The sequence below is a fragment of the Pelobates fuscus genome, chromosome 1, assembly GCF_036172605.1.
Source record: "Pelobates fuscus isolate aPelFus1 chromosome 1, aPelFus1.pri, whole genome shotgun sequence".
NCBI classification, from domain to species: domain Eukaryota; kingdom Metazoa; phylum Chordata; class Amphibia; order Anura; family Pelobatidae; genus Pelobates; species Pelobates fuscus.
The window spans coordinates 397,951,441-397,967,094 of NC_086317.1; the positions used below are offsets into that span (position 1 = coordinate 397,951,441).

The window sequence follows — 15,654 nt, forward strand, 5'->3', positions numbered from 1 at the left end:
AGTTAACTCAACCACAGGGATTCTTAACAACGATGAGTACTAATCCAGATCAATTTCTGGAGCATAAAAACACAATTATTCTTTAATCAAAGATTATAAATAATGACAGTAATTAATTATATGATAGATAGCTGGTGATTACCCTTCTGGAATTTCTTTAATTCTGTTTATTTACAGCACTTGCTTAGAGAACCGTGAAGCGGTAATATCTGGATGTAATAGATGGATAGGTCAGGGTTATAGTGGCAATGCCATTTTATACCCTCTAGGTGCACTTTGTTTGTGACAGCCCTGTGTGAGATTTCTGTTAATTGCTTCAGCAGGTAATTAAACCCCTTTCTATGTCAGTGTCATAAATCATCGAATATCTTGTCACCAGGATGCTGTATACAGCTGGAGATAATGGAATAGAATCCTCTGCAGAGAATTTCTAAGATACCTTCGGAAGAGTAAAATTTGATCAAACTATTTCTATTTAATTCTGCTGATTTTATATAGTAATGCAACCAAACTATTCCCATCACATTCCTCTGTGAAGTTTCCTAACAGGTTCCCAATTTGTTCATCTATCCATATTATTCACATTTGAGATGTCACCACTGTGAGTGAAGTGTCTGATGTAGTTAGAGGAGCGGTTGCCAAGTTGTTGTATTTTTATTATTTTTATTAAGCCCCTGGCAGTTCAAACTGCCTAGGCATATAGGCCATGTGAAGTCTCTGCTGCTTAGAGTTAGCTTTAATATTCCATATAAACTCTTGATTGTGTCGTATTTATCTGACTCTAGTCTGTGTATCCCTCACTAACTGATGAGAATGCTGTAGCACATGATTATATTTTTTAGAACTTAATACTATTTAAAATAAAGGCACGTTGACAGCCCATCTCAGTACTTAAACGGTAACAATGCAAACAACACAGGAGATTTAATTGCTTGAAAATAACAAGATTAAAATTAACCCACATGTTCTAGACATGTCTGTGTTTCAGAATGATGGGAATTAATTTAATACAAGTAATTTATCTATTTTATTTTAACATTTAATTACACTTTACATGAGTGCCTTCATTTGAATGAGTGAGCTGAATCAAACTATATATATTATTTAAATTTAAGTTTCCATTACCCTTTTTAGACTGAGATTTCCAAATTGGCCTTCAATTCAATAATTTACTGTTTATTGAATAATTTCATTATTTGTTTATTATAATAAATTCATAGCATTCATTTTATGATTAAGGGATACATCCTATGAACAGAGATTTGTGAGTTGACATATGATTTGCTAAATTTAGGATTGATAATTTTGGAGACGTTTTCAAGCTTTCTTTTTTAGTATTTATTATTCAAGTTCAGTTTCATTAACAGACTCTGACGTGTAGTCATTTTATCTGTTTTTTAACCACCACAAAACCACCACTTTTCAGGGTTATTTATTAAAATTTTAATACTCCCCCACTGCCCATCCCCACCCTCAAGTTTTATTATATACCATTCTCATGTATAACATGACTGGGGGAAAAACAGAGGGACATCAGCACCAAGTTTACCCCCTTTTCATTGTAATATATATATATATATATATATATATATATATATATATATATATATACACACACACTATAAAGTTATAAATGTGCAGCCAGGAAAATCTTATCATCAGTAAATTTCCTCTGTCTATATTATATGTGTTGTATTTTATGATGGTCCAGCAATGTGCTGTATACATTTGCATAATATAAACTGACTTTACTGAGAATAATTATTAGCAGCTGGATTGTTCATCATTTGGGAAAACTGTAATCAGCATGACTGTGTCCTAGATAATTGTTCTTACCGGTAATTAAAAGCCACACAGCTTTGATGTACTGTAGGAATATTTAACATTAAACCGAAATATTTTGCAATCAAGTACTTCATCCAAATTAAGTAAAACTTCAATAATTTGTTTTATATGTTTTGCCCTTGTTTTACTCATCAAATCAGATGTTAGCTTTTGTTTAGTGTAATGATATTTCAAGTAATGACTTTATTTCCATTATTTTCATTCTAGGGGAAACCTTATGTATTTGACCGGGTATTTCCTCCAAATACAACACAGGAGCAAGTTTATCATGCGTGCGCCATGCAAATTGTTAAAGGTAAGATGTTAATTCACCATATGAATATGCTTCTAAGACAATTTGTTTGTAAGTTAATTTTTCACCTTTTCTGTCTGTCATTAACTTTTACTCTTTTTGATTAGTTGCGTTTTCATAAAAACAGTGTGACTCTTTTGTTCAGTTTTAATTCACAATGTACCAATAAATGGTTCCCAAGAAACAAAGTCTATAGAAAACAAATAACATGTGTGAGAGATCACTTAATATAACAGTTAATCATGTGGTGCAAAAAAGCAACAATTCAGATAATAATCAATATGTGCTAAAGTATACCTAAAATGCTGTACGTATATATGCTATTTTTTAAATTTAGAATTCTGTTAAGGCTTTAAACAGCCATGCATGGCAAAACAGTCATGGTACAGGCAGGACTCGACTCTTTTATCTTAGCAATATGGTGACTTGTCTGACACGCTTACCTTAATAAGACTTTTGCACACAATTTGTTACCATGGACAGTCTTTTTATTGAAATAGAAATGCAAGTTTAGGTGCTCACTATATACTATAACAAAAAAAAGCAGCAGTCAAACCTACAAGGAGTCCCAAAAAGTTGTGAAAAAAACAACAATTAGAACAAAATCAAGGTGGACGGCCGCGCTTAAATAGTACTGTAACCCTTTAAGTGAAAAATCCCACATAAAGTATATATACACACATATATTGTCAGGGTCTTTTTTGTTCGTAGCAAAGTGCCAATTATCTCAAAAAATAGAAAAAGTACAATAATTGTGAAGTATGCTTTTAAATAAATTAAGTACAATATTGTGACGATTGTACACGATTGCACACAGTTTTCTGAGCTACAAAGAGCTCTGCTCTATTTGGCATTATAATTCAGCAGTATTGATGGTATATTTTCCAAGATATCAAGATATGTGAAGATAAAAATGGAACAGTCCAATAGTGCAATATGTATAGTACAGTGACTGTTTACAAGAACAAAAGTATGTATACTACTCACATGGAATAGAGCATGGACCTGCTCTGGTACTGAAGAGTATTAGTGGAACAATCCCAATCTAGGAGATATGTAATCAGGAAGTCAAAGTGGTAAAAAGTGCAATCCAAAATAAATTCAAAATAAATAAAATCTACAAAGGATTAACATTATTTCAATAAAAAAGTATTGAAAACAATCCAAATAAATGGTAGAACCACACGTAACGCATTTTCACCTTGGGGTTTAATGCTACAGACACATAGCAATTTCACTAAAACTCACATTTCTGTCCTGATAAAGACAAGTAGAAAGTGCCCTCAAACCCATTTTGATTGTTTTATTATACTCCGGAACAGTCTGGCTCACAACCAGGTAGAGTTTCATAATTTCATAGAACATTATATAATCAAAGCTACATGTCAGTAGAACTACCGAAGTCTGATGTCCAAACCACAAACATTTTTCAAATCTGAATTCAAGGTTTAATGTTGTCTTTAAGGGTAGACCACAACAACCAAGTGTTTTTATAATTGAAATTTTGGTTAAACATCTTGTACAATTGTAAAGTAGGAACAATGATGTGTTGTATTTTGTTAAATATTGGTCTTAAGAGTACACTACTATAAAATCATGTTTACAAAGATGTATAAAATATGTCATGATTCTCAGTGCAATCTTATTTATTATTACTATGTAACGTTTGTTCTATAATCTATACAATCTTTCTGCAGGTTATGTTAGTGACTAGGCAGTAAATCAGGGGTTAGCAACTTAGCAAGATACATTATAATAAGGTGAAATCTAGATAGAGTAGTACTGGCCTCTGGGACAAGGTCAAGCATATCCCATGTGATCCATTAACAAGATGTATGGTGTAGTAGAAACTAATAGAGAAAATGGAATAAGTAAAATAATTGTGTGAGCTGGAGAGAGATAGATGGTTTAAAATGAAAAAGCAAGGTAAGTTCTGTAAGACACTTGAGGTATAAGAATGTTGAGAAACATATTTTATAAATGGGTACAGTTTTAGGAATTCAGAAAAAGAGATGAGAGAATAGGCTGAAGAAGAGAATGTGCTCCAGCTGTAAGGAAATAAGAGTGAGACTTAACAGAAACAGAATGAAGATGGGAATATGAAGTTGGTGCTCTGATAGTGAAGAAATTATGGGTATAGGTAGGAGTGCAGTGGTAAGTGAGTGAGAAGGTGTATCGAAGATGATCGCAAGCCAGTGAAGTTTGTGATGAAAAGAGGTGAATATGAAGCAAAATATATATATATATATATATATATATATATATATATATATATATATATATAAGAAGCAATATTTGTAGTTTATTAAATTATGTTTTTTTTTATTGGGAAAGGCCAGATTGGAAGATAAATACTTTTACAGTGGAGTGAGTAATAAGTAAAAAGTTGTTTTTGAATACAAAGGCCGTGGAAATGGCTATTCTAAGTGATGGAGAGCCTTAAAAGGTACAAGTGAGGGAAAGACGGTGAGGGTAGTGAGGGAAGTAAATACAAAATAGGGTGAAATGAAGGACAATTGAGATGGTGAAAAGCACCTTGGCTTGGTTTGTTTTTATTTAAACAAAAAGAGAAGACATCCATGGATAGATATAAGATATCTAGTTCTATTTCTTGAAACAAAAGCAGTACTCTTCTCCACCGTTCTTAAGATTTAAATGTACATATTTTTGTTTAATCAGTGTCCTTCTAAAATTATGGAGTTAGTAGTCAGTTTGTCTTTGTCTCTTGTAGTTGTTTCTTTAAATCCTTTTGTTTCTCTTGTAAATTGTTCATTTATTATTCCAATTACTTAAATAAGACCAGTACATTGAATGTGACAAATGCAAAGCTCTGTGTTATCTGCAGATGTCCTGGCTGGGTATAACGGAACAATCTTTGCCTATGGACAAACTGCCTCCGGGAAGACACACACTATGGAGGTAAGTGTATGCATCAAGAACAAAAATATTCCTAACGGGATTATTTAATAACCTGTGAAATGTCACACATTGACCAAGGATTTATAAATGTATGGGCTGCCACATTGGAGACATTCTCCAACACAGCTCAGTTATTAGGGACTTAAAAGAACACGTATTTGCCTACATACAACCCCCTCCACAACGCTATTTTGCAGATATATATGCATCCATTTAATTTTTTATTAATTTGGGTATATGTAAAAACAGCTTACAGAAGCTGCAGATCTCTTGCAAAATCTATTTAAAATGGGGAAAAAAATTGAAACATTTCTATTTCAGTTGCATTTTATTTTTTTTCATTGTCAGCTAATATATTTTTAGCCCAGGTTTAAAAAATCTCATGACTTATTTATTGATTTATTTGGCTTTTGCTTGACTTATATTTTCCAGAAACCTTTCTTAGTTTCTGTACAAATCATGTGTTCTTTAAACAGATTTCTCAAGGGCTACTTTACTGCTTTTTTTCAGGGGAAGCTTCATGATCCACACTTGATGGGAATAATTCCGAGGATAGCCAGAGACATCTTCAATCACATCTACTCCATGGATGAGAACCTGGAATTTCACATCAAGGTAACCTCTAGACTAGAAGAGGTCCACTGAAGATGGCCTCATAGAGTTCTGAGACTCTGACATGCATGCTACAGTATTCTACCAGTTTTACAGCACTTGTGTTAATTGGTCATTAAGTTAAATGATTGATCTCAGGAATGATAAAACACTTTGATAAGGAACGGCTATTAGATGGCATTAATTAGAATGATCCCATTATCACTATGTGCAGTATTACCAAAGCCAGATAAATGAAGAAGATGATTTGAAGTCAATTTGCTGCAGGCTTCTTATGAGCTGGGCGATCCTCTATCCTTGTTTTTATATCTTCAGTCTTTCAGCACAATTATCTGAGATAGACATAATATAACATACATATGTAACAGCAAGTTGTGATTATTTGAGAACCAACATTTTCAAATGTTGGCTAAACAGGCCTGGTTGGAATATGTCCACAAATATTGCAGTTGAGATTTTTTTCCAAACTTGCTAATTTTGTCCTACGTTTTGCAAATTGATTGGAAAAGCTCATCATTTTGTTAATAGATCATCAACTGCTTCATGAAAAATTAATAAATTGAAAATTAAAAAGAACTACCGTACAGATTCACTTTACTGAATAAATTACAGAAACTGAAAAATGGGGGCAGATGTGAATAAATGTTTTTTGTTTTTTTTTTAATTCTTTATTTTTGAAGTGCAGATAATTACATACAACTTGTCACGCCCCAACAGCTTGTGACAGGAGACAAAATACACAGCTTGTAAGCAGTAGGGCAGTGAGAAAGCATGCACAATTTTTAAGGAGTATAATTGTTTGAATTCTTACTTTAGCACAGAAACAAGCAAGGTAGAAAGCAACGTTTAACAGGCTTATGGCCTAGATAGTTACTGCACATATTGTTAAGGTAAGTTGTAGGGTTAACATAATGCACTTGTCAGGAAAGAATATGCAGAGGAGTGACAAAGGGTGCAGACAGGACACGTGCAATCGTAATTTTAGCTATTCAATTAGGTTCATGTTATGCTTGGCAACGTTGCATGTTATGTTAGGTTACATTTATGCTAGTGTGTAAATTACACAAAAACATGTGAGAGACATACAGGCAGTATCAACAGATAATAAGCTCTAAAGGTTAGAGTTTAAAGTGTCCACCCCAAGGAGATCCCATGCCAGCCAGGTGAGGATCAGCGTTTATATGCCAGGTCTTCCTTTTTCATATACAGGGTAACTGTTCCATGAACAACGAGTAGGTGACTGTTTTAATGCTTGTAGACTTGTAGTACTTTGGGTACTGCTGGAGGAGGGAGCTGGTCTCGTTGTGGGTAGTCCAGTCGGGTGCTTGCTTTGGGATGTCCCAGCAGTTTGCTAGGAGCAGCATGGCGGCTATGTGTGGTCAGTCCTTGTTGCGGCCCCCTTGTGGTGAGCTGTGCGGTGTGGCAGGTTAGGCCGGTGTGCGGTAGGGTTGTCGCACTCTGTTATTGTTAGTCCCCGGCTTGCCAGGCGTTCGTGCTGCTGCTCGTTGGTTAAGTATGTGAGGTCTCGGCACTTACGCGCTGCTCCCGCTGGGATCAAGTCTGCAATCCGCTTGTGTGGCGTCAGGGTAGATGGGTGCATGCAGCGTTTGCCATGAGGTCTCCGCCATTTTGGAAGCGGCCTCCATGTACTGGGTCTGTTCCATCAGAGCACCGATGTTGTGGCACTCCGATGGGCCTAAGGTTGCGGACCGGGATCACCCCCGCCGGTCCAGAGGGGGGGGGAACAGGGCCAGGCCCGCCTAGCCTCGCGTTTCTGCCTTACCACCGGTGGGCAGGATAGCTGGGCGGCGGCCGTCCACCCAGCTCACCGCCCGAGCGGCCCCCACCCTGTGCGACAGGGATCGCCCTTCCGAGGGACTGGAACTTCGCAGCGAGCCTCTCCCCGGGACCAGGGTGGCTTCTCACGCCGGGTGACAGCTGCCGGTCTCCAGGTAAGCGTTTGGGTGATATTTAGGGGCTTAAAATTGGAGACTTTTGCAGGAGCCACGCCAGTGTGCTACCATTCAGCCTGGCGGTCTGGCCCCGCCCCCCAAATGTTTTTTTTTTTAAACAATTAATGTTTGGAAAAGACCCAGTGTGACAACTCTATTGAATGAAGCCAGGGATTAAATAAAGCAGGATCTTTCAGATCTATCAGATCTATCACCGAGTTCTTGTCAGGATTGACAGATAACCAACACACAACACACTTAATACGGTAAACAGAAATTCCATAAACATATTACTGGACCTTAGAATGGCTGGATTTAATGTAAAAAAACAGAATAAACAGGAAAGCCAAGGTCAGGAATACAGAGAGAAGGTAAACAGTGAAACAGGGCAAGGTCAAGGACAATAGAAATCAAAATCGTCAAAATACAAGCCAAAAGTCAAATACACAGGCGTGGCCTAACCACAGGAGCGGATAGTCGCATGGCCTCTGAGCTCCGACCAAACGATCAGCAAAAAACCCTAAAAATCGAGGCAAAGGGCACCCAAATAGCCCCTACTACAGACTTAATGGGCAAGAAAACGAAAAGGCTCAAACCCGACCGGCCCCAACAGGGGCGAAGCATCGGGGACCTCTGGCAGCAGGCACGCGGCGCCCAGGAGGCCGCAATGGCGTCCCTTCATGGAGGCTGCTCCGACTTCTCCGACGGAGTGTCGGAGGAGGAAGACGGAGACCACATACTGGCAACAGTAAGGCAGCCAACAGCGACAACGGAGCCCCCGCACAAGGCACCCGATGCCGCCCCAGTGACACTGGCAGCCATCAGGGAGATCATGGCGGATTTCCAAACGAAAATCTCGGCGGATGTGGCCTTGCTTCGTAAAGACATGCGGGGACTGACAGGCCGTCTCGGTGAGATGGAACATACAGCTCAGACGCACACAAAACAAATCACCGAACTACAACAGAAAGTAGAAGAGCTCACACAACAGAGCCGCAAGTATGAAGACAAATTTGACACACTCGAAGCTAAGCGGAGGCAGACAAACCTAAAACTCAGGGGAGTAGGGATGTTGGTACCACCGGAGGAACTCCCGCATTTTGCTAGGCGCCTCCTGACAGCCATACTTACGCCAAAGCAAGCCAAAGCAATGCAACTAGAGGGAATATTCCGACTCCCACTACCTGCCAAGGCACCAGCAGCAGCCCCGGGAGACCTAGTGCTACAGTTCCACAACCTTAAGGACAAGGCAGCCGTGCTGGCCGCCATCAGGGGACAAACCCCATATAACTTCGAGGGGATGGCCCTGACCTTCTTCGCTGATTTATCCGGGGGAACCCTTGCATGGAGACGGTCTTTTCGACCCCTTACCACTCAACTACGCGCGAAGAACATCAGCTACCACTGGAGCCAAGCCCGGTCACTTCTAATACCTCACGGAGAAACAGTCATCACCATTGGAAACCTGCCAGACGCAACAAATCACCTGCAGGCGCTGGGGTTGCCACTGGACTTTCTACGACCAACGAACCCTCACGGCTGGAATCCTGAGGCCACACGGGACTTTGTACCCAGGGTCAAGGCCCACACCTCCCGAGCTGAGGCCACAACCTGATCATGCTGAGGGCCAACCCGGCGAAACCAGGATGACCCCTAACAACACCTGGCCCCAAGCACCCCTGGACTTCATCCCTTCAGTTGGGCACGGACTTATAGAGAACTCACAAACCGGAGAACACAGTGGTATAGTCCTAAAGCCTATATTCTCAGAGACAAGAAAACGCTCTGGCCTACAGCGCTAGAAATTAAGGACAATCTGATAACAGCACGTAAGACTAAAGGACTAACAGGTTATCTTTGCTTATGTGGTTCCTCAATTTTACTGAGACGCTTGTTTTTGATGTTCAGCACAAATGTTATATATAATCTCGATTTATCGGGGTCTCTTTACTGTTACCACGGCTGCGTACAGTCGTTATTTCATCCCTCCCTCTTTTTATTTCTTTTTCTCTCCCCGGTTTCTCCCTTAAGTTATCTGTTCCACCACTGCCTCGGCTATGCAATTTAGCAACACGTACTCGGCCACTCTGTAATTGCCACAGTGATTTCAAGTCCCTGCAAGCTGATGGCCACAATAATGCTACGCCAACACTGAGCGACCCCACTTTCATACCCCATGCCATCAATCACTCGCTTCAAGCTTGCACACACGACCAGCTGGAGGCCGTCACCTTCCTGTGGCCGCAAGGGCCCCCCTGGCACGTACACCTGTATGCCTACAGCAGGATACCACTCAATCAAACAAGCAATCACTAAGGTCTCACCTGAGACCCACACATAAGATATCCCACACTGACACGCGCCCACGAAACCAACTGGCTCCATACACTCCCTTAGTTAACCTCACCAGACGCTTTTGACATGGCTGCTCGGTAGGCCCACAAGGGCATGGACCCCAACTGTGCCCCTCTATTATACAGACCACTAGAGCAGTACACAGGAACTGGCCATTCGATGTGACCCTTACAGCGCTCTAATACATAGGCACGCCATCCCGCATATCTTTTGGCAATTATTCTAATAGACAGAGATATCCCAATACTAGGTACCCTCACCATACATGGAAGAACTCAAAACCATCTCAAAAAGCAGTTCCAGAGACATCGCAAAATTCCTATACTTTTCCACCTCCTTCACCTTTTTTAGGAAAAGGGCCAAAACCAACCAAACCCAATTTAATCCCTACCAGAAACAGATTCCAACACTTCAGTTCCCCTCAAAAAAAGAGATCACATATAGAAATGGAAGAATCAGACCACCTAGTATCCCCAACACCCACTCACAGATTCAACCGAAATTAGTGGAGGGTATCTTTAATATCTCCGGGGTAGATTTAACCATCCAAGAATTATCACTTTTGGAAAAAGGCCTGAAGTTCGCCCCTACGGCAGGCGCAAAACCCTTTGAATTGTTTATTGACAATCAGAAGTTTCTTAAGAAACTAACTGTAAAACGTTTTTTTGAAAAGAGGAAAAACATGGCATCTTGTGATACCACCATCCCCACTTCAAATAGGGTGGCAGATCCGATGGATATGCCCCCTATTTCAACAGACACCACATTTGTTCATTCCAACCTTAAAAACAAGTCTAACTTCTATCCTACATTTGAGAGAGGGAAGTTTTTGGAAGTTTTCAACGAATTGGTTCAAACAGACTTGGACAAAATCCAAAAGAAAGAAGAAGCGAGACACAAATTTAAATATAATTTAACAAATAAAGAAAGACAAGCTCTAAATAAATTAAAAAAAGATTCTCAATTGGTAATTAAAGAAGCCGACAAGGGAGGGAGCACAGTTGTTATGAGTAGACAGTACTACATGGAAGAAGCCTTTCGCATTTTGGAAGATAATACAACATATAAAATTTTAGAACAAGATCCTACCAAGCCCTTTTTGGATGACCTCCGGTCTTTACTCCAAAAAGGACTTGATAATAACATCATTTCTACAGAAGAATTTAAATATATTTTCAACCCTACATGTAAGATAGCAATCTTTTATTTTCTCCCAAAAATCCACAAAAGTTTGTCCTCCCCCCTGGCCGCCCCATTATCAGTGGGATAAATTCGTTATCATGTAACCTCTCAGAGTATGTGGACTTCTTTTTAAAACCTTTTGTACCATTATCCCCTTCCTTTATTAAGGATACAAAACACCTCTTACAAACTTTAGAATTTTTTGTCTGGAAACCGTCTTATATTTTGGCTACAGTTGATGTAACTGCTTTATATTCCAACATTCCTCATCTTAAGGGTTTAGAGGTAATTAATGACATACTTGTCCAACAAAATACCTTCTGTCCCATTCAGATTGAATTCCTTTTGGCATGTATTAATTTCGTACTAACTAAGAATTTCTTCTGGTTCGATTCTAGGTTCTTTTTACAGCTATGTGGTGTCGCCATGGGGACGAGGTTCGCCCCCAGTTTTGCCAACCTGTATGTTTCCCATTGGGAGTCCTTATGCATATGGTTGGGCCCACAGCTGGGGGGGAACCTTGTCCTATGGCGACGCTACATAGACGATGTACTTATTATTTGGGAGGGTGATGTAAATAGTTTGGAATTGTTCATTAAGAACATCAATTCCAATCAATACAATCTAAAATTCACCTCAAATATACATAAAGAGACCATCGATTTTCTGGATCTCACTTTGTATGTAGAAGCAGGATCATTAAATACAAAAACCTTTTTCAAAAAAACCGACTGTAACACAGCCATTAAAAAGACTAGTCTACATCATCCTACGTGGCTAAACAATGTCCCCAAGGGACAACTAACTAGGATACGAAGGAACTGCTCCAATATACAAACTTGTGAAGAACAGTCAAAAATAATAAAACACAGGTATTCGGAAAAAGGGTATAACACACAACACATAGAAAAGGAAATCATACATATAAAAGGAAAGGATCGTTCAGAATTTTTGGCTGATAACAAATCAAAAATTAAAAAAGATAACACCCATATAGAGTATGCATTCATCACTAAATACAACATACATGCTAATAAAATAGAAAAAATCTTGAAAAAACATTGGGCAATTTTAAAAAAAGATGAGGTCCTGGGCAAGGTCATACCTGATCGACCAACAGTTATTTACAAAAAGCCGATAATTTGAAAAACCAATTAGCTCCAAGTCTCCTACCTATACATAATCCCAAGCCTAGTAAAAACTTCCTGCTTTCCCAAAAGACGGCGGGATTTCACAAATGTGGTGCCTGTTCTACATGTACGTACCAAAAGAAGAAAACCACGACCTTTATAGGTACTTATACAAATAGGACATATTCCATTAAAAAGTTCATTCACTGCACATCCACATATGTAATATACTTATTGCAATGTGGGTGTGGAGCACAATATATAGGTAGAACCACCAGACCAGTACATGTCAGACTCCGAGAACACTTCAATAACATCAGAACTAATAAAATAGAACATAGTGTCCCAAGGCATTGCAACACCTGCACATCCTTCAATTGGTCCAATATGATTGCCATTGGCATAGACTCTATTGAGAAACACTGGAGAGGAGGTAATAAAATGCAGGAGTTAGCCAAAAAAGAGGCGCAATGGATATATAATTTAAAAACATTGAAGAACGGGTTAAATCAAGATATTGACCTCATGGGATTATTATAATATTCCCAGTTAGGCATTCCCTTCTTCCTCTCTTTTTCTTTAAGTTAAATTTCTGAATTTGGAATAACACATTAAATATGTATCTAACTGCTATTTCCTCTTCTTTATAGAATATCTAAGGAGGGTACGCCTCTAATATTGCTATTTTTATATGTGTGCAAGTTGGAAATCCCATCGTATTAACATACACCTGAACACACATGTTTGGGTTTTATCCTGATTTCATTTGTCTCTTTTGGAATGTACATATATGCGGATCTACATGATACCTAACTTCATTATTCCATACTTGGTATTTTTTTATATATTATATATATTTTTATATATATATATATATTTTAGAATTTTTGTAAATAATTTTTCTCGGGATATATATAATAATAATATTTTTTTTCCCTTTATATATATATTGTTTCTTTATTTATTTTTATTTTTATTTTTATTTTTATTTTATTTTTATTTTTATTTTTCTTCCCCTCCTTCTCTTTTTTTATATATATATATATTTTTTTTTAATAACATTTTTTCCATTATATATATATATTTTTTATTTTTATTTATATTCTTTTGGAGAGCACCCAGTGGTTAATATCCTAATAGATGCCAATGGTCTCTTTTAGATCCGCATAGATACCTTTTTATTAGTCTGGATTCTTATCATTGTACCTTATTTTATATAATTTTTATCGTATATGTTCTGTTTAATTTTGGATTGGTTATATATTTCTCATGGGGGTTCCGGCTGTCAGTGAGCGTTTTTTACGCCCACTGCCACCCGGGTTTTGGAGCTCGTTTCACTACATGCGTTCCACGGTTGGAACGCAAGAATCATTATGATGATATGCGTTCCACTGCTGAAACGCGGAAGTACGCACACGCCAGTAAGGACGTACGACGTCAATCTAAGATTGCCCAATGAGAAAGCGGATGACGGAAACCCGGAAGTGCCCGATCCCGCTGTTTTTCGGAATACCAAATAGAAGTCACCTGGAGCCATGGATATAAAACAAGAACTTTTCGGAACAGCACTCACATCCCTGAAAAAGTCTTCCAAGACGAAACGCGTTGGATTGAGTATATTATACATATTTTTATTGTATTTGTTTTTATTTATATTTGTTCCTGTATTTACACGGTACTTCAGCTGATATACCATCTGCATATCTATCCATTTACCATCTTGGTCCACTTGCTAGTGGAGACATGCTCGCTGATTGTTACCTTGATGTAAGTACAATCAGTGAAATAAACTTTTGATATTTTTGTACAGTACTACTCTATGTATATTCCTTTTGTATCCCTTTGAGGATCTAATATCTGGAGGATTTTTACCGTACAAGCCAGACATTGAATTGCTACACATACCCTGTAAGGGAGACAAGCGCAGAACAACTATACTTTTTGTAAGTTTTCTACCTCCTGGATATCTAACTCTTTGTCCTTTCATACTTCACCATATTGTTCCATTTTGTTCTAGATCTGTTGCAAGATCCCGCCCTATTTTAAGGTTGTATCTTCTATTTGATGTGCTATCCCTCTTTTTAGTGGATATTGCTTGTTTAGCCATATTTGCTATTTCTGTTTTGGTATTATTGTTTTGAGTGAGTGAGGTACACTCTTGGTGATAGCACATTCTTTATTCTTAACTTGGATTAAGGTTATAGTACACACCGTTTGCAATTTTTGGCAATTATGTCACACTAGCGCAGCGTCCTCTTAAAGGAAAGGCCAACCGACACTGCACTAGAATCGTACTATCCACGTTACACACAATGCCTGTTCCACATACTAGATTTGGGTTTTTCCACTGTCTAGTCCCCATGCATTTATAGCCAAAAATGTTGTACCATATACTCATCACTCACCTGTGCAATACTGTATGACCGCTGAATAACTATTTACCTACAAATGTACCATTACTCGATTGCCATATTGTGCAAATGCTTAATATGTAACATCTTTCTAGCTAATCAAGTGTGACTGAGTAATTGCATGCCTACCAGCTTAGCCAGCACGCACTCGGACTGCCGGGGATGGGACTTTGTGTCTGGTCTAGTGTGCGTCGGCCATGGTGCCCTCTCCCGGTTTTCTTGGAAATCTCAATACTTACTCTCAGCACATATCCCAAATAGAGAGCAGGGTGAGGGCTACCATCCTGATGCTCCATAACCTCATGTTGCCTGAACCCATATTGTTCATAGTATAATTTAATCTGCTCCTACCTTGCTATCTGTTTAGAGGATGCTAAGTTAATCTTCTTTACTTACTCTTACTATCTATACATGTTACCCCATAGATATAAAGACCAGTGATGTGCTGGCACTAATATTTCTGCAGCGACCTATCAAACTAAGCGGGAAAAAGTTAATCTGCCCATACCGGGTTATTCTGTAGGAGGCTGCTGGGATTATAGTTTAGACCTACTCTTATTGTGTCAATCCATGTTACCCCATACTAGACATGCTAACCAGTGGTATGCTAGTGCGGATATTTTTGCAGCAATTGCTAAAACTAAGTTGAAAGCCGGAAATTAATCACCAACTCAGTTTATATTTAGCGGTGTAACTTTACAATGTCACTATGTTCAACGTAAAAACGTGCCTGTCTAACGAATGTCACAACCTATGTTATGTACTGTACTTATGCATACCTTGATATCGCTGTTGTGGCGAACCAATGCTGTTTGTTAAACTTGTGCACGACAAAAAATAAAGAATTAAAAAAAAAAAAAAAAAAGTCAAATACACAGAGGAATCAATAAATATACACGCTCTCAGATTAACCAGAACAGGAAACCACGACAGGGCATAGAATAACTGCTAAAACA

The 15,654-nt window shown here is 38.5% G+C and overlaps 1 protein-coding gene across 5 annotated transcripts in view; it reads left to right on the forward strand.

The window, feature by feature from the left end:
* Window positions 1–15,654, forward strand: part of KIF5A (kinesin family member 5A) — a 139,903-nt gene that overhangs the window by 60,771 nt on the left and 63,478 nt on the right. For all 5 annotated transcript variants that reach the window (XM_063427494.1, XM_063427518.1, XM_063427502.1 and 2 more), the window contains exons 2-4: window positions 2,053–2,140; window positions 4,983–5,056; window positions 5,567–5,671. In XM_063427494.1, coding sequence (XP_063283564.1) covers window positions 2,053–2,140; window positions 4,983–5,056; window positions 5,567–5,671 — 267 coding nt within the window. The remainder of the gene's footprint in view (window positions 1–2,052; window positions 2,141–4,982; window positions 5,057–5,566; window positions 5,672–15,654) is intronic.